General features: G+C 38.7%; 2 protein-coding genes across 2 annotated transcripts in view; one reads left to right on the top strand and one right to left on the bottom strand.

The window, feature by feature from the left end:
* Positions 1-278: 278 nt before the first annotated feature.
* LOC107095416 (PI-PLC X domain-containing protein 1-like) lies at positions 279-13744 on the top strand. Its single transcript, XM_015391504.1, has 6 exons — positions 279-498; positions 5389-5525; positions 10563-10691; positions 10767-10922; positions 11009-11192; positions 13331-13744. The coding sequence occupies exons 1-6, from the start codon at positions 378-380 to the stop codon at positions 13594-13596; spliced, it is 993 nt and encodes a 330-aa protein (XP_015246990.1). The 5' UTR covers positions 279-377; the 3' UTR covers positions 13597-13744.
* Positions 13745-13810: 66 nt separating this feature from the next.
* gtpbp6 (GTP binding protein 6 (putative)) overlaps positions 13811-19954 on the bottom strand; it is a 7899-nt gene continuing 1755 nt past the window's right edge. Inside the window, exons 5-10 of the mRNA XM_015391503.1 lie at positions 18065-18135; positions 17810-17968; positions 17515-17723; positions 15684-15832; positions 14074-14226; positions 13811-13998 (exon numbers count right to left, since the gene is read on the bottom strand). Of these exons, the coding sequence (XP_015246989.1) occupies positions 13872-13998; positions 14074-14226; positions 15684-15832; positions 17515-17723; positions 17810-17968; positions 18065-18135 (868 nt within the window). The 3' untranslated portion in view covers positions 13811-13871. The remainder of the gene's footprint in view (positions 13999-14073; positions 14227-15683; positions 15833-17514; positions 17724-17809; positions 17969-18064; positions 18136-19954) is intronic.

Below are 19954 nucleotides of genomic sequence, written 5' to 3'. Positions count from 1 at the left end.
TTGTGAATTGGTGCTATAGAAATAAACTGAATTAAATTGAGTGTTGAACATGTAAATCTGATAAGATAAAGTTTTATTTGGATTTAGAATAAGTTATTAAGAGACTAAAAATTCACAGGAAACACACCAAAGGTATTTTTTTATGCATTCGTTGTTTAACTCTTGGTGGGGAAATGTCTGGGACTTTTCTCTCTGACATTGTTTACCTAGAGGTGCGCCCTCTAGTGGCGGTAATGCCGTCATTCAGGTCTTCAAAAAGCAGGAAACGGAGTTTCTCCTCCCACCGTCCATCCCGTCATGCTGATCCTGCCTTCCTGTGTGTTTGATCGATGGTTTAGAGGGATCAGGTGAAGGGGAGTAGATAAAACATGTGACTGATGGTGAAACGGCTGCAGCTCGGAGACCAACAGCTGGACATGGAGGTCTGCAACCAGGACTGGATGTCTGCTCTACCGGAGGAGCTGTGGGACATTCCTCTGACACACCTGGCCATACCTGGTACCTACTCCACATTATACCTCCAGCATTCAGTGATCAAACAATTATTAGATATATTATTTATTTATTTATTTTTTTATTTATTTGAATTAAAACGTCGATTAAATATGATTAAAGATATATTTATCTTGACTTCTAGAAATCCTCTCCTACCATCTGAAACGCTTAATTCACTGATTAACTTTTCTTTCTAAGTGTCAAACTTAAACTATAATTTCCTGAAATTCATATCTGAACAACCTTTTCTGCTTTACAGCTCAGATTTTATCTTAGTGAGTCTTTTGTTGTCGAAAGCTGTCATTTCATTGGCGTTTGTTTATTTGTAATAAGAAAACACAAATAAATCTGGTCTTATTCTAAATAAACCAGAATTAATGTGTTCTCCTGCTTATTACAATTTGCAGCATTATAGCATATTCATACCAGCTTAGTATTACAAAAAAAGAATAATGAGTAAAACATCTACAAAAAAAGATAAAGTATTAAACTAAATATGATATAAGATCAAGAATAAAGCTCAATACTGCTGATCTGTAGGGTATTCCTAAGTCTCATTTTCTATATTGTTTTCAAAGATTTTGATAAAAGTACCTGATGTTTTTCTTTATCTTGCTTTGTTTTTGTCAAAGGAAAGCTCTCTTTTGTGTTGTACGGGGACAGGAGCACAATGTCTGAGCTGAATTTGAGAACACCGTGTGACTCTAGTGAAAAATGACTGAAGTGGCTTTGGAAGATAACATCAGAGCAAACTGGAATGGACAGATTTCATTATCAACACTTTCAGCATTCAGGGCCGTTTCAAGTAATTTGGGGCCCCAACCGAAGTTGACCCATAGGCCCATATTTTAAAAAAAATCTCAACAATCTCAACATATATATAACATATATATCAACACATATATATATATATATATATATATATATATATATATATATATATATATATATATATATATATATATATATATATATATGCTGTACTGTGAATTATAGAATTATATGTGTAATGTTATGCATATCTTATGCGTAGTTATATATTATGGCAGGGACTTTAACGCGTTAATTTCAATTAAGTATCTAGAAACATTTAATGGGCTATAAAAATTTATGCAGTTAATTAAATTTTTTCATGTATATATACATATATATATATAAATAACATGTTGCTATATATTCTGAAAACTCTCTGTGACCTCCTCAGCTCAGCCCTCAGTCTCTAGCCCTCGCCTTACTGTAAATCAAATTAAACAGTGAAGGGAGGGGTGGAGATAACTTCTGTAACCGACCCACCAAGTCCGAGTCACATCATGTTCGCTATAAAAGTAATTGCAGAGGCTGAGCGTCCCTAAGCGGATGCAGCAAAATGTACAGAAAAATACATAAAAATCTATTTAATGACTTACTTTTTGGTGTTTTTTAAAGTGTATGGTGATCTGATCTGAAATTATTTCTTTTTTGTACATGACTAAAGGGATACACGCCTGTTGAGGTAGTTTAAAGTCTATTTTTCATACAAAACTAAAGGGATAAATGCAAATCTGGCGTCTTGCTCAAGCGTATTGACTATGGGTATGCTGAATGAGTTGCAACTGGAGACGGCCCCCTTGAGGCGTATCCAGTTACAGCATTGTTGTAATTTTCTGCTTTGACAAATACTGAATTTAAATGACTGTTATTTGTGGTGGATGTCAGTTTATAACCAGGCCAGCCATTTTCTTGGGGCTTGAGGCCAGGTCGGGGCCCGAAGCAATTGCTTGATTAACTTACCTTGTTGCAACAGGTCTGTAGAGAAGCATAGCAACCATTTAATATGAATTATTTCCCCAGGCGTATAAACAGATACCAAGCAAAGCTTTAGAGATAACCACCATCCATGTCTCCTGTTTCCTTAACTTTCGCTATTCATGTCAGAATGAACTCTAGGGAGATCAGTTAAAGTGAAACTCTGACTCAGACATACCGTTGAGCCATTTTTAACTAAACTGGTACTCAGATGTTTTAAATATGCAAAAAGAAATGTAATAAATTACACGCCTGAAGCAGTTTTTTAGTATGTTAGCGCATGGGCATGCTGTTGTGATGTCATCAACACAATGCAAACAAAGCAGGATTTTTTTTTTTTTGTCCTTTCTGCTTTGGTGAAACCAAATCTATTAAATGTTGCTGTGGAAATCAATCCAAATTGATCATGTTTCTGCGCTATCAGTGTAACTTTGGTATTTAGAAAAATAAACCAGCGGGTGGTGTCTTTAAGGTCCTTTTTATATAAGGATATAAACTGAACTTTAATTGATCTCAAAATGGAGAAATTAACTTTTTGCATTTAACCCATCCTGTTTGGGTAGCAGAAGGCTTCCACTGTGCAGCCCCCCGGAGAGGAATCAGGGGTTATACGGTCTCACTCAGAGAGCCAGAGTGGCAATCTGTGGGAGTGGGATTCAAACTCACATCCTCAGGATTCCAAGCCCTATGACGTAACCTCTGGGCCGCCACTCCCCCTGTGTTATAGCAAGAAGGAAAGGAGAACCTTATAATTATCTTTAGAAATTCTGATTTTTAAAGACACCAAATATGATTTAGACATAAAAAAAACAATGATGAATATAGACTCTAGGTCAGGGGTCTGCAACCTTTCATATCCAAAGAGCCGTTTTGCCCAGAGTACTACCAAATAAAAGTTGTTTAAAGCCGCAAAATATACCATGACTTTTTCTAGAAAACCTTCTTTTTTTTAAAATCTTGTATAGGAAATTAGTTGTTGCCATCTCAAACAATCAATTCATATATTTTTAATGTTAAAACGTATCATTTTCAAGCTAATTCATAGAAAAATGTCTCTTAAAACATATTTCTGGTTCTTTTAATCTAATTTCTTTTCCATCTTATAAAAAAAGCTAAAGCTATTGATACCGGTATATATTATAGTAAATGATTTAGCTCTTTATATACATTTTAGCCGCTATTAAGAGACGCTGGAGAGGGTCCAAAGAGCCATATGTGGCTCTGGAGCCGCAGGTTGCAGACCCCTGCTCTAGGTCATTTAACTTCCGCTTCAGAAGCATTCACCACCTCTGTCCCTCCCTTACTCCACACACTGCTGCCACACTTGTCCACAGCCTGGTCACGTCTAGACTGGACTATTGTAACTCTCTCCTCTTTGCCCTTCCTCAAAAATCCCTCCATAAACTACAACTGGTCCAGAACTCAGTCTGCCCGCATTATAACTAGATACACCACATCTCCCGGTTCTCCGACAGCTCCATTGGCTACCTGTGCAGTTTCACATTCAATATAAAATTCCTACGGTGACATTCAAGGCCCTTCACCACCTTGCCCCCCATCAGGCCTCCTGCATGTTTCCAACCCCCTGCCGTGCTCTCAGATCCTCCTCGTCTTTATAACTGTCTGTCCCTTCTGCCTGTCTCACCACCATTTACGGGCGAGAGGCGGGGTATACCCTGGACAGGTCGCCAGGTCATTGCAGGGCAACACAGAGACAAAAAGGACCAACAACTATGCACACAGACTGACACCTAAGGAGAATTTAGAGAAGCCAATTACCCTAACAGTCATGTTTCTGGACTGTGGGAGGAAGCCAGAGTACCTGGAGAGAACCCACGCATGCTCAGGGAGAACATGCAAACTCCATGCAGAAAGACCCTGGGCCGGGAATCAAACCCAGAACCTCCTTGCTGTAAGGCAGCTGTGCTACCCAACTCATCTGTTTAAAATCACCTATTCTCTACAATATTAATTTCCCTGTCCCAGCCTTTGTATTTTTTAAATGGTTTTATTCTGTGTTTTGACTTAGTTTCTGCCACTGTGTTTTTATCTTTAGTACGGTGACCTTGAGTGTCCAGAAAGGCGCCTTCAAAATAAAATGTATTATTTAAGGAATTGGAACTTAAAGGTGACAGCTACAAGTTTAACTCCTCCCATCCAGTTAGGTGTGCGCACACCTGCTCTTTTTCTGCACTGTTTGCCAGCCATTTGCCATACCTGCTGAAGCTAACCAAACATTTAACTTAGCAGTTATGAAGAAAAGCAGAGACCTTATTTATTAAGTGAACACAAACACTAAAAGTTTTATCAAAGTTCACCTTTTGCTTTTTTTAATCTATTTTTTGGCTTAATTTCTCAGTGCTATCATGGAGCTACCAGGATCTGGCAAATCCTGAGCTAATACTAACCCTACTGGTGCATAATCATTTCACATACTACATCACATTACAGCTAGAAGTAAAATATTTTTGTATTTTGGACCCATCAAAATGAACAAAACAACTATCTATACAAAAAAATAAATAATACAAAAATTGTAAAATTAAGTTTCATTCTGCACCACTTTACATGCCCTTTTGATAATTTTTTTTAATCAATTGGATTAAAGAGTTGTAGCTATGACCTTTAAGTGAATATATTTATACTATAGTTTAGGCAGAGCCTTTTATAATCAAACCAGCCATATACGAATAAAACAATAATAATAAAACATCAAGTTAGACAAAAACTGCAAAAAAATGAAATCTAAATAAACTATTTTTTCTTAAAATAAGTGCATTGTTTCTTGAATTAAGCAGGTAAGTGAGACACTCACCAATGGAACAAGACAATTTACATTTAAAATAAGAAAAAAACAATCCCATCTTCTTATTTCAAGTGCATCTTATCTCATTATCTTATTTATAGAGTAAAAATACTCATTCCATTGGCAAATCATTTTATTTACATTCTCAAATTGAGGGTAAATACATTTAATTGAAGAAATATTTTCTTATTTCAAGATCATCTTTGCGGTGTAAAATTCTAGTTTTAAATGACATCCTTTTAGAAACATTTTCTCTTCTTGGGAGTCTTAAAGCTTGATTGGTGTTTTTTTCTTTTACATAGGGAGCCATGACGCCATGAGTTACTGTCTGGACATAAACTCGCCTCTCCTCAGGTCTGAGTCTGACTTATTCAGGATCCTGGATGGACTGTTTTCCTGCTTTACCAGACCTGTCATCTTTAAATGGGCCACCACACAGGTATGAAGAAAGGTGGCATAAGAAAAGCAAAGTTCATCTTTAATAAAGAGGATCTAAATTCATATGCTCTTTGTACACAATTCATCTTTCATTTAGAAGCTTTATTGCATTTCTTCATGTTAAGAACCACAAATGACGTGTTTTATGGAGATTTAATCAAGATAAAAATAAACATTTTTTTTTTCCTCTTTTATCTTCAACCTCTTGTGTCACATAAACTGCTAATTTTTTGTAAACTGTCCGTACCAGCCTGGGAATTTTCCTTCACATTTTTCTCTCCAGAACGGCTAATGATCTTTCATACTGGATGAAGATCTGATAAAATATATTTTTTAAAGTCTTGCCCTAGATTCTCTAATTTCATTGAAGTGTTTACTTTGAGTGGGCCATTCTAACACTTGGATAAGCCGTAATCTGAACCATATTATAACCATTTCTAATTAAGATGATCTTATTTCTATCCAGCTTGCCTGTCAATGCTGAAAAAAAAAAGCATCCCCACATCATAATGTCACCACCACCGTGTTTTACAGTAGGGAGAGTGTTCCAGTGGAGGTGCAGTGTTAGTTTTCTATCAGCTATAGAGTTGTGCTTGTGCTTAAACAGATAGCATTCTTGCTCATATGTGCTTTGTCCCTCATATGGCTTATGGCAAAAGGGCAAACAAGACTTAGTTTTTTAATTGAGAGCCATTTTTAATGCATCTCTTTCCCAGAGCCCAGGTTTATTTACTTATAGTCTTCCTGTCTACTCATTTTCCTACCTGGGCTGTGGATCTGCAGCTCCTCCAGAGTAACTATGGTTCCTGCTCCCCTTACACACTGTGAAGCTCACTGTCCATCAAAGGGGGATATTTTAAGTATTGCCTTATGCAACATATAACCGGAAGTGCAGTTTAAATGTCTTTGTTCTGCTTTCAGCTATAAGATCTGCTTCCCTGTTCAACTTTTTCAAAAGTATCTTTAACTTTTTGTTCTCTTTATGCAGCTTATACCTTCATAAACCAACAGTCATCGTTTCAGTTTCTGCTTCCTACATCTTCATCACCTTCCTCTCTTTTTTGTCCTTATGTTCAAACTGAAGACGTTCCTTCATTTCATGCAAACACATCACTCCAAATCAGCTTTATTCTACAATCACAGCCGAGGGATAGTAAGAATCAGGCTCTTCCTTTACCAGCAGGTAGTTGGTTTGATGTTTACTGCCTGGTTTAACTTTGGCTCCGCCCACAAGCTGCTAAAGGTAAAGCAAATTGATGGACTTTATTAAACACATTTATAACCCCTTTACTCCAAGATCCTGGAATAAAATCTAAAGGACTGAGAATTGTTTCAGTTTTACACAGAGTGGCTGGAATGAGGCCATATTTAAAAGACATCCATGAAGAGAAAGTTTATATTTACTTTACTGGATACAGACTACATGTGGAAAAATACTTAGAAAACTATCTCTACACCCAGCTTACACACAAAGTATGACTCAGTATCAGGCCCACTGCGACTTTTTTGTTTTAATTATAAGAATTAAGCCATAATATTAAGTAAATATTCCAAATCGTATCAGAATAAAGCTGTGATATATGAGTAAAGTCAAGATGTTATGAAAAAAAGAAGTTTTTTTTATAACTGACTTGAGGTGATCAGCTCTACTGAACAGCAAACCTTCTTCTTATAAGAGTGACATGTAAGTTGGCTGCCCCTTTAAATCTCATCATATATTACATTTATCTTTCCAATATGGTGGGGAAGATTCTCAGTCATCTAGGTCATAGTGATTCCAAAAATGTTAAAAAAAAACAATCCACTGGACTTTGTTTCCAAGTTTAAGGAAGTTTTGCTTCCCATGCATGAAGCTTTTTCAATTCAAATATCAGAAATAGGGTTGAGTTGCTTTATAGAGCAGCCCAAGAAAGGCTTGTTTCTGCTTAGACAACATGCAAATAAAAATGGACAAACCCCTTTTTCCAATATGATTTCAGCCTTGTAATATTAGGACTATTTTTCTCATTTTAGAACTTTGTTTTCGTAATATTCTGATAATATTGACATTCTCACAATACCATGACTTTATTCTTTTAATATTGTTTTTTGTTTTACTTTGTTATATAATGTTATGGCTTTATTTTCAAATAACTGCAACTTTATTCCCATAAGATTAGGATTTTAATATAGTAACATGACATTCTCATAACGTTATGACTTTATAGTTGCATTATAATGCATTTCTCATAAGACTTTAATCTCATAACAGTATAACTTTATTTTTATATAATGACATAAATCTCATAAGACTTTTATTTTAATCTTGTAATTTTATGACTTTCTTCTATTAATATGCTTTTTATGTATATATTATGATTTTAATCAGGTAAGGTTACAGCTTTTTTGTCATATTGTAACATCCTTGTAATGTTTGACTCTTTCATAATTTTACACCTTATTTTTCACAATAATCTGACTTTAATCTTGTGATTATACAACTCGATTCTGATAATGTTAAGGCTCAAGATATCACAACTGTATTCTTATAATAATATGACTTTAATCTTTTAACTAATGACATTTCTCTTGACTAAAATTATGACTTTATTCTTGTAATATTGACCCTTTACTATTGTATTCCTAACATATATGTGTTAAAATGCATCTCACATACTAGTTACTTGGTTGTACACTAAGAGACATGGTGGTGGCAGCATTATGCTGTGAAGAAGTTGGTTGGGGTTAACGGATGGAGGTATTTAATGAATGATTTAAAGCTGTTAGAGGCTAAAAAATATTTTTTTTTGTTAGCTAAACATCCACCAAGATCTACAGTAGTTTGATTTATCAAAGTTTGGCTTGAAACTGCAGAATCGACATCATTGGAGCCAGAAATCACGAGTGTCATGAAGCGAAGGAGCTGAGATGGTCCAAAGTTTAAAAAGTGAAAGATAAATACAGCAATGAAATTGATATTTGTTGCTCTGAAAGAACAGGAGCTGAAAATAGGGGGTCAGAGTTTAAAGGCTGAGGGTCAAATCAGGAGGAGGGAACATTCCCCAGATTAGAGAAACTGCAGAGTTGACTGATTGTTCTAGAGCCTGGTTCCTCAATACCACTGGAAGATCATGTGATTGAAACTGAAATACTACCTTTAGGTGTCCTGTTTGTGTACAACGCTCAGCCACGTAAAAAATGGCTTATTGTTCTGTAATGGTATAATCGTGTGTGAAGGCAGATTTTTCTTTTTCTTGTCACTGTTTGTCTCAGACAAACGTGAGTAAATATAGAAAGTTACTCTCAAAGAATCTCAGTGCTTCAAGGAAAAAAAAAACCTTTCTCATTCCCAAAATGGAGTGCAATATGCTGATGAAGATTTTCAGTCATCCAGGTCATAGTCATTCCGTAAAAGTTTAGAAAAACAAATCCACTGGACTTGGTTTCCAAGGTTTGAAGACGTTTCGCTTCCCCTCCAGGAAGATTTCTCAATTCAAATGATGAGAATGTCATTTGAATGTCATGTTCTCACATTTGAATTGAGAAAGCTTCCTGTAGGGGAAGCGAAACGTCTTCAAACCTTGGAAACCAAGTCCAGTGGATTGTTTTCTTAAACTTTTACAGAAAACCTCTCATTGTCTTGCCAATAGAATAGAGCCCGCATTTGAATAAAACCTGTTTGACAACATGAGGCTTAGTCAGTTCGCAAAAAGCCATAGAACACACCTTCATTTAAAACAATGAACAGATTGAAAGCAAAACAATTTACTTTTATTAGGTGAAAAAGCAAGGTAAAGATCAGGGATCCCAGTGGTTCATAAAGCGTCATCCAAAAAACACATGAAACATTCATGAACCTTACCACGAGGGACCGGTCAATCAAAATGACTAATGCCACGTTCACACCGAAAGTGATTTGAGCAGCAAAGAATTGTTTGCTGCTTCATTTTTGATGGTGGATGAGAGATTACAGCAGAACCCAGAACATTTTCTAAAGCACTGCAGGATTCAACTCCGTTATGGTCAGGATTTGACAGTAAGAGAGGGGGAGGAATTAGCATCCACTGGAACATTAAAAGGTGAAAAGTATTGCAGAAACGTCCTGATGAACTCCAAGATCTTTAGGGTGGTGCAGTAGGTACCACTAGTGCCTTTAAGCAAGAAGGTTCAGGGTTCGATTCCCGGCCAGGGGTCTATCTGCTTGGGGTTTGCATGTGCTCCCTGAGCATGCATGGTTTCTCTCAGAGTACTCACACTTCCTCCCATAGTTCAAAAACATGACTGTCAGATTAATTGCCTTCTCTAAATTCTTAGGTGTGAGAGTGTGTATGCATGCTTGTGTGTCCATGTGGTGCCCTGAAACAGACTGGCAACCTGTCCAAGGTGTACCCCACCTCTCACCAAGACGCTGCCAGATATAGGCACCAGCCCCACTGCAACTAAGCGGGGGAAAATGGATGGAATTATTATTCGAAGGTGTTTATCCCGATTTGTTTTTGCATCAAGAACACAGCATTCATCGTGTTTCTGCATGTTGGATGTATTTCCTCTGGCGGATGTAATTGCCACTTTACAATGATTGCAAAGCGTCCTGTTGCCAACTTTCTCTTCCTTAAAATGAAATGGCGGTCATCACTGCATAAAATTTACAAATGAATGTTTAGAGAAACACAAAGTGAGTTTGGGGTGGCCTCGTCCTTATTTGGGCTCGGATCCAATAGAGAGATTTTAATCTCTTCATGCTTTAAGACCCAAAGTGCTGAATTCAAACAATTTGGCAAAGAAGAGCAAACCAGAATTTCTCAAGTGGAAAAACACTTTTTTTTTCCCAGCTTATTTTTATTTATTGTCATTCCACTGTCACAAGTACAAAGCAAAAAAAAAAAAAGAACTCTGCATTTAAACCCAGAGCGGCAGTCTGTGGGAGTGTGGCTTGAACTCAGAACCTCAGGATTCCCTGCTCTATGCCCTAACCACTAGGCCGCCACTCCCCCCATTCTACTATTTCCACTGTAGAACAAAAACAAAAAAACATTTGATGGTGTGTTGTTGTCTTCAGGACAAGAGCATTGAGGAGCAGCTGGCAAAGGGAATTCGGTTCTTTGATCTCCGTGTCGCACACAAACCAAACGACCCATCCGACGACCTCTACTTTACCCACGTTATATACACACACTTGACAGTCCTGGTGAGTTTAGGTCCCTTTAACTGCTTTTTTTCTGTTCTTTCCTGGCCATCAACATTATTTTCTGCCCCCCTACAGAAAACGCTGGAATGCGTAGCTTACTGGCTGAACTCTCACCCGAAGGAGGTCGTTATCCTGGCTTGCAGCCATTTTGAGGGGATGGACGATGAGTGCCACGAACTGTTCATCTCCCGTTTAAAAAAACTGTTTGGCTCCAAGCTCTGTCCCCGGAAGGTCAGCGTCCTTCTGCTGCAGGTGATGATCTCCCCATAAACAAAGCACTGCCTCACTGTCTGCACCCTGCCTGTGTCCTTACACAGGAAGCAGTCCTAAGCCTGCGGAGCCTGTGGGCATCCGGTTACCAGGTCCTTCTCTCATATGAATCCCAACTGGTGGCAAGACATCCGCAGCTGTGGCCCGCCATCCCGTACTGGTGGGCAAATAAACAAACGGCGGACGGTGTAATACGCTACCTGGAGTGGAACAAAGACATGGGACGTCCAGGTGGGTTGGTCTTCAGAATGCAGAAATCCTTTATGTATAAACATTTGACCATAACCTAACATGTGGCATGAATTTATGTTCCCTTGGGGAAGGATGTCTCTAATAGCTTAGCACACCTACAAACATTTTCCCCGAATCTTCACCTAATTTCTCAAAATGAGAAGCCTAAACGTTGAGCCTTGCCGTTGATTCTTGATTGGATTTTGTTCTGGACTTTGACTAGGCCATTCTAAGCACAAGAGCAAGATTCAAGTGATAGATTTGATCCTGTCTTTAGCTACATCTATTCCTCCATCATCTTTGACCAGTTTTACTCGTCCCTGCTGAAGAAAAGTATTCCTATGGTATGATGCTGCCACCACCATGCTTCACTGTAGGGATGGTGTGTTCATGGTGATTAAAAATCTTCTGGCACAAGATATTTTTCACAAAGCTAAAATGTTTTCTATCCATCTGACTGGAGCGTCTTCCTCTGGAGTTTATGTCTCCTCAATGGCTCATTAAAGCTCAACCAAATGTTAATAAAGTGTAATAATCTAACCATAACATAAATATAAAATGTTTAGTCACATTAAAGCAGAAATTGAGCTTTTTTTTTTTTACATCTTTTTTTATGGGGAAAAAAAGTGAATCACATTAGATTAAAATATATTTTTAGACTTGTTGGAATAAATCCCATCCCTCAAAGCCTTTCAATAATCAGTTCAATTAATTTCAGTTCAATAATACACATATTTTGACTGAATATTTAAAATCAGTATGGGACATAAAAAACAGTGCAAAATGACTTTCGTTAGTCATTTTCTATGCAATGAGTATGTGAATTGGTAAGAATTTGCAGATTCGATAGAAATCACAGTTTATGTCTCACAATAGGATTTATCCCAGTACATTAACAAAAACAATACATTGTGATTTTTATTAGGAGACAGGTCTTAAAACCTGACAAGATCTTGTTGCTGCTCTGCTGCGGGTGGTGCAGAGCAGCTCCTAGAGGATGTGCTGCCAACTAGTGGGTACTGATTAAATATCTAAATATTAGTCAGAATTATTTATTTATTACACCCCTAATTACTATTTTTCCCCCCTCTAAACAGAAAAAAAGAAAGATTTCTAGTAACTAATAAGGTTGAGAAGCTTAAAAAAAGTCAGAATAAATGGTGTGCAGGTGGTGCACAGGTTAGTGCGCACCACCCATGTATGGAGGCTTTAGTCCTCGAATCCGACCTGTGGTCCCTTTGCTGAATGTCTCCCCCTCTCTCATACATTTCCTGTCAGCCCACTGACAGAAAAACGAGCCACTAGTGCCGTAAAAACTCAAAAAAGAAAGTCAGAATAACAGCTTCGTTTTGTCCCTGCAGTAATGTATCTGAATTAGCCTTATTTAACACTCATATTTCAGTACTCTTCTTTCCTGCATCACATTAAATAAACTGGACTTTCAACTTAAACATCTGCTTATTCCTTTTAAATAAGCAGCATCAAGGTATCAATAAATAGCCTGAGGTGAGAAGAGCTTAATCATTCACATTGCAGCTAGATGCTTTTTACAACCCTTTTCTTTATTTTCATCTTATTTGAAGCCTCTCCTGTTTTCTAGGACAAACTCTGGCCTATAATAGGTACAAAGATCTCCACCAGAGATAATAATATAAATAATATATAACAGTGAGGTGGAAGGAAAGTGATGTGGTCTTTAATCAGCTAAGATTAGCTGCAAGTCTTCTAACATCTATATGTTGGTTGATATGATAGAAAGCATTTACAACAGTTCATTTCCATGTGTTGGATTGTCCTGAATTTATTTCCATCAAGTCTGAGCAGCAGTTCCTTTTACTTGTTGCACTGACCCCACGGCATGATTCCAGCACTACCATGTTTCTGTCATGGCACTTTCTATCCCATGTTCACTGTGTCCTATTTAGTTTGGTGGTGGGTGTAGATACTTTCTTTAGAGGTATCAGAGTAAAATGTACTGGCACAATTTTCAGATGTCTCCTTCCACTTTCCTCAGCATGCTTTATGTTGGTTTATCACATTTTGTTAGTTTAAAATGTGAATTAAGTAAGTAGGTTGCATTAAATGTGAATGATTTCCTGGGATGTTTGAGTTTTTTTGACACCTTCTTGTCTTTGCAGAGTGTTTCTTTGTTTCCGGCCTGAACCTCACGGCCCCGAGGGCTTACATCGCCAAGAATCAGAAGGAATCCCTGCGAACGCTGACCTTCAGTAACTGGGAGCGTCTGAGGGAATGGGTGGAGAAGCAGAAGCCTGGATCGGACCCCGACAGCCTCAACATTATAGCAGGAGACTTTGTGGGGCCGCTGCCCCTCTGCTCCCTGGTGATAGCCTTGAACCAGAAGCTGCTGCCGGAGAGCTCCACCCAGAGGGGGAAGATGTACTGATGGATTTTTAAAAAATGCATCGAAATTCTCTTTTCCCAGCCTCTTTTACTGGATGTGATTTTTTTGAATCATCTCCGATTCAAAGAGAAATCATCATTTATTGAAAACAAAAAAATGACCTTCAGCATCTCTAATGTGGAATCAATATATTTTTACAAAAAAAAACAAAAAAACAAATTCTATTTCAGATTAATCAAATCTGATCTTTTAATCACCGCAGAGCAAAAATATTTTTTTAAGGTTCAGAGTTGAGTTCTTTTTAGCTTCCTCTGTTCTCATCTACCTCCGAAAAGTTTCTTGTAGCGTCCATAAGCAGCGGCGCTGATGATGACCTTCACCACAGCCGAGCCTTCGTCTGCGTCCACCTGCACGTCCTGAACGGTGGCTTCTTTGTACAGCCAGCTGTGGACGGGGACACATGATCACCTCACGGCACAGAAACCGACACAGTGAGCCGATAGATGTGCTCATCCTGACCTTAACTGAGCACTGCTGAGGTCAACTCGCAGGTCTAAAATTTGTTTTCCGGTGGATTTTACAATCTCCCGCTCCACGGCCTTTTTCAGCTCATCCAGGCCTCGCTCCTGCAGGGCAGAGATCAGCACCGCGCCCGGCTCTGAGCTTTCATAACTGCAACATACGCACAGGAAAACAACAGGTCACCAGCATGTAGTTAGAGGCAGTTTTTATTATGATTAATGTGGGTAACTGCACAGGGGGGCATTTTAGACGGGAGGTGGCACAATCACCAAATAGGGAGTTCAGAACAGCTTTTCTTTTGATTACAGTTTAGAGTGAGCGCCAGCTAGTGTTAGGCATATAGCACTTTAGGAAAACCGTTTCAAAAAGTCTTAAGGCTGATTTATACTCAGAAATCAGGTCGTCTGTGTGTGTCACAGTGAACGCAGATATGCCCCCGCCTGTTCCGCAGACATTCTGCTGCACCTCTCCAAAATTGTAGGTGACCGCAGACAGTGCTGTAGAGGAGGCCTCTGATTGGTCAAATCTACATCCGCTCTACACTATGTGTATTTCCTGTTTGGTAGCTTACCAGCTTGTTTTGTTTGTTTTACCTCCATTGTGGAAAACGATTCGTGAAGATGGACCAGCTAGAAAAGCGAAGTGCGTGAGAACCCTGGGACCCTTTTTGTCCCTCCATTGTCGTAAAAACTTGCCCCCACTTCCTCACGGCCTAGGCTGTATCTAGACCCACAGCTAGTTGGTGATTGTCTCTCTTGCGTTGTGGAATAACACAGCGCAGAGTGACCACGCTTAGATATTGGGTATAAATCTAAAATATCTGCAACAAGCTCACTGCGACACACTGCTAATAACCAGCCATTTAAGTTGAAATTAATCCTCTGTGTATTAAGAACAAATATTTGCAGTGTGGCCAAACAAGCGCTGAATAACACTGAATAGAGAAGAGATAAATTTCCATTTTTTTATTTTTTCCTTTTAAACTTTAGGACCACCAGATAGACATAAGTGAAAATGGTCAATTCAGACCCTAAAGTTTTGACTCCTGGGTGATTTAGATGTGCATCCGCCTCCATTATACCTGATCCAGAGAATAATTCCCCTAAGAGTCTAATCAACTACCTCTTATTATATTAACTACCTGATATTGGACATCATTCCTACACTGGTAACAGATTTCATTAAAAAAATAATTCTATAAAAATGCTGCTTGGAATTATGATATTTTGTGAAAATAAAAACCAGAGAATGTTAGTCTCTGTTTATAAACTACAAAATAAAGAAAAAAAAAAGTGTATTTCTTTTAACAGAAGCTGTTATTATTGTGGAGGTGGTTAGGGGGGGAGGGGCCAGCATTAGAAGCCCCCCAGGCTACCATTCATGTTAACCTCCTGTCTGTGTTTGTTAGCCATAATTAAGTTCTTTGTTCCCCACTCTTTCAACAATAGATAAAGGAGAAAAAGAACATTTGTGAGGACAGCAGGGTGGCTGGTTAAATAAACAAACCCTCAGGTCAAACTTCCAGACGTCGCATTTAAATTCAAGAAGTCAACTCTTCACCTCCAGCATGTTACTAAGACCAACAGGAAGGAAGCCTTTATTCTTACTTGTCAAGTAGGTCAATTTTGTTGTGAACCTCGATCATAGAGCCCAGCAGCCTGTGTGGGATTTCCAGGTTCTTCAGGACATTCAGTACGTTCGCCTTCTGATTCACCGTCTCTGGATGACTAATGTCTCTGACATGCACCAGCAGATCCTGGGAGACACAGAAACAGAAACAAACAGGGTCTGAAAAACACCTTAAAAACACACAAAGTATCCCCAGTTAAATCATTTAGTTTGCAATTCTGTAGCAGAGAAATTCTTCATAAATGTCTGCGATGAAGATTAAAGCTAAAAAATCTATCATCTATCTGTTCTCCTGATAGATGATAGCTTGTGAGGCTCACACACACCATTTCTTAACCCTTTAAAACAAACTGTATCATATTTCATACATGAGTTTTTGAGACTTCTGTATCATCAGCGTGATATTTTTGTTCTTGAAAACCCTAACTTACACAATCAGACTCATGTAGTGAACAGAAAATGTGTAAAAGACTATACGGAAATGCTTAATGGATCAAAATTGATTTAAATAAATGTTATAATATATGTAATGCTATGTATATGTATGTTTTTTATTTCATTTGTCAGAAAGTTAATTGAAAATTCTATTTTTTTTTTTTTTTAATCTTCTGTCAATTATTTTACGGTCAAGGCTTTAAAGCAGGGGTCTTCAACAGGGGTCCGCGACCCCTAGGGGTCCACGGAGGTACTGCATGGGGGTCACAAAATTTTTGGTTGATTAGACTTCTTTTTTTTTTATATTCCCTTCTCCAGTTTTTTTCTACTAATTGAAATGTCTTTAAATCCACATTAACATGAATTCAACAGACTGTAGTAAACAGATAAATAGAACACCGAGTACAACCCAAAGTACACCATCCCCACCGTCAAGCATGGTGGTGGCAACATCATGCTTTGGGGTGCTTTTCAGCCAAGGGGACGGGATAACTCCATTGTATTGAGGGGAGGATGGACGGGGCCATGTATCATGGAATTCTGGACCAACATCTCCTTTCTTTCTTCTTTATTATTAATAGTAGGATCATTATACCGGGTTATTGCACAGGGTGTTTACACTGGTATTTATATGGAATGATAGATATCCCTCACACCAAGCGTGTTTGTAGCGACAGTGGACAGGAAAAACTCCCTTTCAACAGGAAGAAACCTCCAGCAGAACCAGACTTCAATAAGGCATGTGACCGAAACCACTCTGACAAGGGAGTTCAAGGATGCACCAGAACTTCCTAACAACCACTAACACCTCCCAGGTGACCTCCATGGCCAATCCAGTAGGAGGGATCAAAGCCACCTTATGTTTTTTCTCCTAATTATTTGTTAGACCTACAGTATATTAAACTCAGTGATCCCCAATACTACTTAGAACTGAAGAGGCCTCTTTGTTTGGAGGCGAAATGTCTTCCAGAAAACTTCACATTTAGTTGCCTAGGCTGAATCTTTTCAAGCTTTACTGAGAGAATCTAAATTGAAGAGGAAAAATTGACAACAAATAGATGTTTATTCCCATTTCTGCTTTTTGGCAAAATAAAATATACATCAATGTCAGATTTTTATGTAAAATGGTTGATTTATACTGTGTTTGCAGCAGAAGGAGTAACCGTTGCTTCCCCTCTTAATATTGTTATTGTGTTATATTATTATTTCTGTAAATGCAGGGAGATGATATATAACGCCTGGCGCTGCGAATCAATTCAAATTTCTGAATTCAATTTGATTCTGATTCTCCTGATGATGTCTAAACATGTTGTACATCATGAAAAGCACCTTATCCAGGTGTGTGCATAAAAAGAGGAAAACTAGACTCCATACCGAGTGTGTGATATCTTCCAGGGTGGCGGAGAAGGAGTCGATGAGCTGGTGTGGAAGTTGGGACAAGAAGCCGATGGTGTCCACATACAGCACGGTCATGTGACTGGGCAGCTGGCCGGCGTGGACGGTCACATCCAGGGTTGCAAAGAGCTGATTCCTGGGCTGCAGGCTGCTGTCGCCGGTCAGAGCTTTGATCAGAGTGGTTTTTCCTGAACAGATGTAATTAAAAAAGTGTTAAAAGATGGATCAGAATGATCTAAACGAAGCATAATGAAAACCGCTTCCAGCCTCTGACCACAGTTGGTGTATCCGAGCACAGACACGACGGGGAACTCCCTGTGTTTTCGCTGAGACCGCAGGAGATGCCTCTTTCTACGGAGTTTTTCCAGTGCAGAGCGAATCTTCCCCTCCCGTTCCTTCAGCAGCCTCTGCTGGACCTCGTACAGCGTCTCCCCTGGAAGAACCAACCAGGAGGGTGAATCTGGTCTTCAGCACAGAGCAGCAGCTTATCGACCGGCATGCAGGCTGTCCGCTGAGGGCGCTGCTTCACCTGATCCTCCGATGTATCTTGATCCTCCACCTTGCTGATCCAAATCTGCCATTTCATTTTTTAGACGAGATCTGCAGGTGAAACACAAACTGGAGTTTACAATAACATTTATTATGAAAATGCATTAAAAACCATACATAAATGCAATAATTGGCCAAATATCCCAGATTTAAATTCCCACAATTTCATCACACATTTTGAATGTATAAATAGAAAACTGATCATGATTCCCTGTCTGATATTTCTGCAGTTCTAAAGCTATACAACCTTCAAACTGAAGAAACTAAAATGAATGGATGGGTAAAATAGTTTTTCTTTTGCCATAACTATAGTAAGTTAAAAAAGGAAACATTTACCTGTATAGCACAGTAATTAAAAGTGCTTTACATCATAAAAACATCAGAACAAAAGTGAAGTAAAATCATTACAAATATCAGTCAAGTAAAGATCAAATCCTGGAAAAATCTGAATTATCACAGAAAACCATAAAAAAAAAAAACATCAACCAGATCCACATGATAACCGTAGGGAGAAGGTCAATGCGTTATTAAATCAGAGCAGCTTTATACTAGGATTTGTTTGTGGGCTGCTAACCCAAGGCAGCTCTAAACAGGTGGGTCTTCAGTCTTTATTTAAACTAATTTAGTGCTTCAACTGTGTTGCATTTTTCTGGGAGTTTGTTCCAGATTAAAGGTGCATGAAATGTGAAAACTGATTCTCTTAAGTTTGGTTCTGGGAATAATGGCTGAACAATATTGCCAAAAAATTCAATTGAGATTATTTTTAACCAAATCTAATCAAACTAATCACCCCAGGCTTTCAGTTTTAGAAAGCTTGCTCGCCCAGAGCACATTGTTACAGGACTTTACTGTAACCATTGTGTGAAAAAGTGTTTACTTCTACTTGCATGCACGTTTCTGCGTGCCGGCTGCAATTATCTCTCCTTGTGTGGAGACAAAGCAACTTCAAGCGTTTTACCACCACCAAAAGGGTGGAAGGGAGAAATGTACCATCTTTCTCACGTTAAATATAGTGTGAATAAAAATCAGCGTCTCTATAATTTGAAATTTGTTAAATTGCAATTATATTGCAAATGCAATTAATTGGGGGAGTGTTGGCATAGTGGCTTAGAGCAGTGCACTTGTGCTTTGAGAAGGTGCAGTCCCCAATGCCTCCACTCTGTGTTCCTGAGCAAGACCCTTAACCACTGATTGCTCCCTTGGCGCTGCACATTGGCAGCCAACTGCTTCCTGCCCCGGGGTCTTTCTGCATGGAGTTTCCATCTTCTCCCTGAGCATGCGTGAGTTCTCTCAGGTACTCCGGCTTCCTCCCACAGTCCAAAAACATGACTGTTAGGTTAATTATCTTCTCTAAATAGGTGTGAGTGTGTATGTGATTGGTTGTTTGTTCTGTTTGTCTCTGCCTGGCGACCTGTCCAGGGTGGGCCACGCCTCTCACCCGTAGACAGCTGGAGATAGGCACCAGCGCCCAGTATCAGAAAATAGATGGATGGATGGATGGATGGCCACTCCTACTGGGAATACAAAAGTAGACTGGAACGGGAAAACCTGAATGTTCTGGAAGATTGATACCATGATAGTACATCTTTAATGTGTATTTTCATACACTAACAGTATTTTGAAGTATTTTCTATGATCTACACGTAGCAGGTGTAAGGACTTTTAAATCGGGTCGATGTGCTCTATTTTTCTAGTCTTAGTGAGGAATAGAGTTTAAAATCCTCCTTCTCACATATAAAGCCTTACATAGCCAAGCTCCATCTGATATCAGAGATCTGATTGTTCCTTATGTTCCTAACAGAGCACTTCGCTCTCAATCTGCAGGTTTACTAGTGGTTCCTAGAGTGTTGGGCAAGCTACTTGTCCAGTG

The sequence above is a fragment of the Cyprinodon variegatus genome, unplaced genomic scaffold (assembly GCF_000732505.1).
Source record: "Cyprinodon variegatus isolate N-32 unplaced genomic scaffold, C_variegatus-1.0 Scaffold544, whole genome shotgun sequence".
Classification (NCBI taxonomy): domain Eukaryota; kingdom Metazoa; phylum Chordata; class Actinopteri; order Cyprinodontiformes; family Cyprinodontidae; genus Cyprinodon; species Cyprinodon variegatus.
This window is presented reverse-complemented; position numbering and strand designations above follow the sequence as displayed.

Coding starts and splice junctions, on each gene's coding strand:
- LOC107095416 (XM_015391504.1), top strand. CDS start 378: ATGGTGAAACGGCTGCAGCTCGGAGACCAACAGCTGGACATGGAGGTC. Junction 10,692..10,766: donor ACACACACTTGACAGTCCTG/GTGAGTTTAGGT, acceptor GCCCCCCTACAG/AAAACGCTGGAATGCGTAGC. Junction 11,193..13,330: donor CAAAGACATGGGACGTCCAG/GTGGGTTGGTCT, acceptor TTGTCTTTGCAG/AGTGTTTCTTTGTTTCCGGC.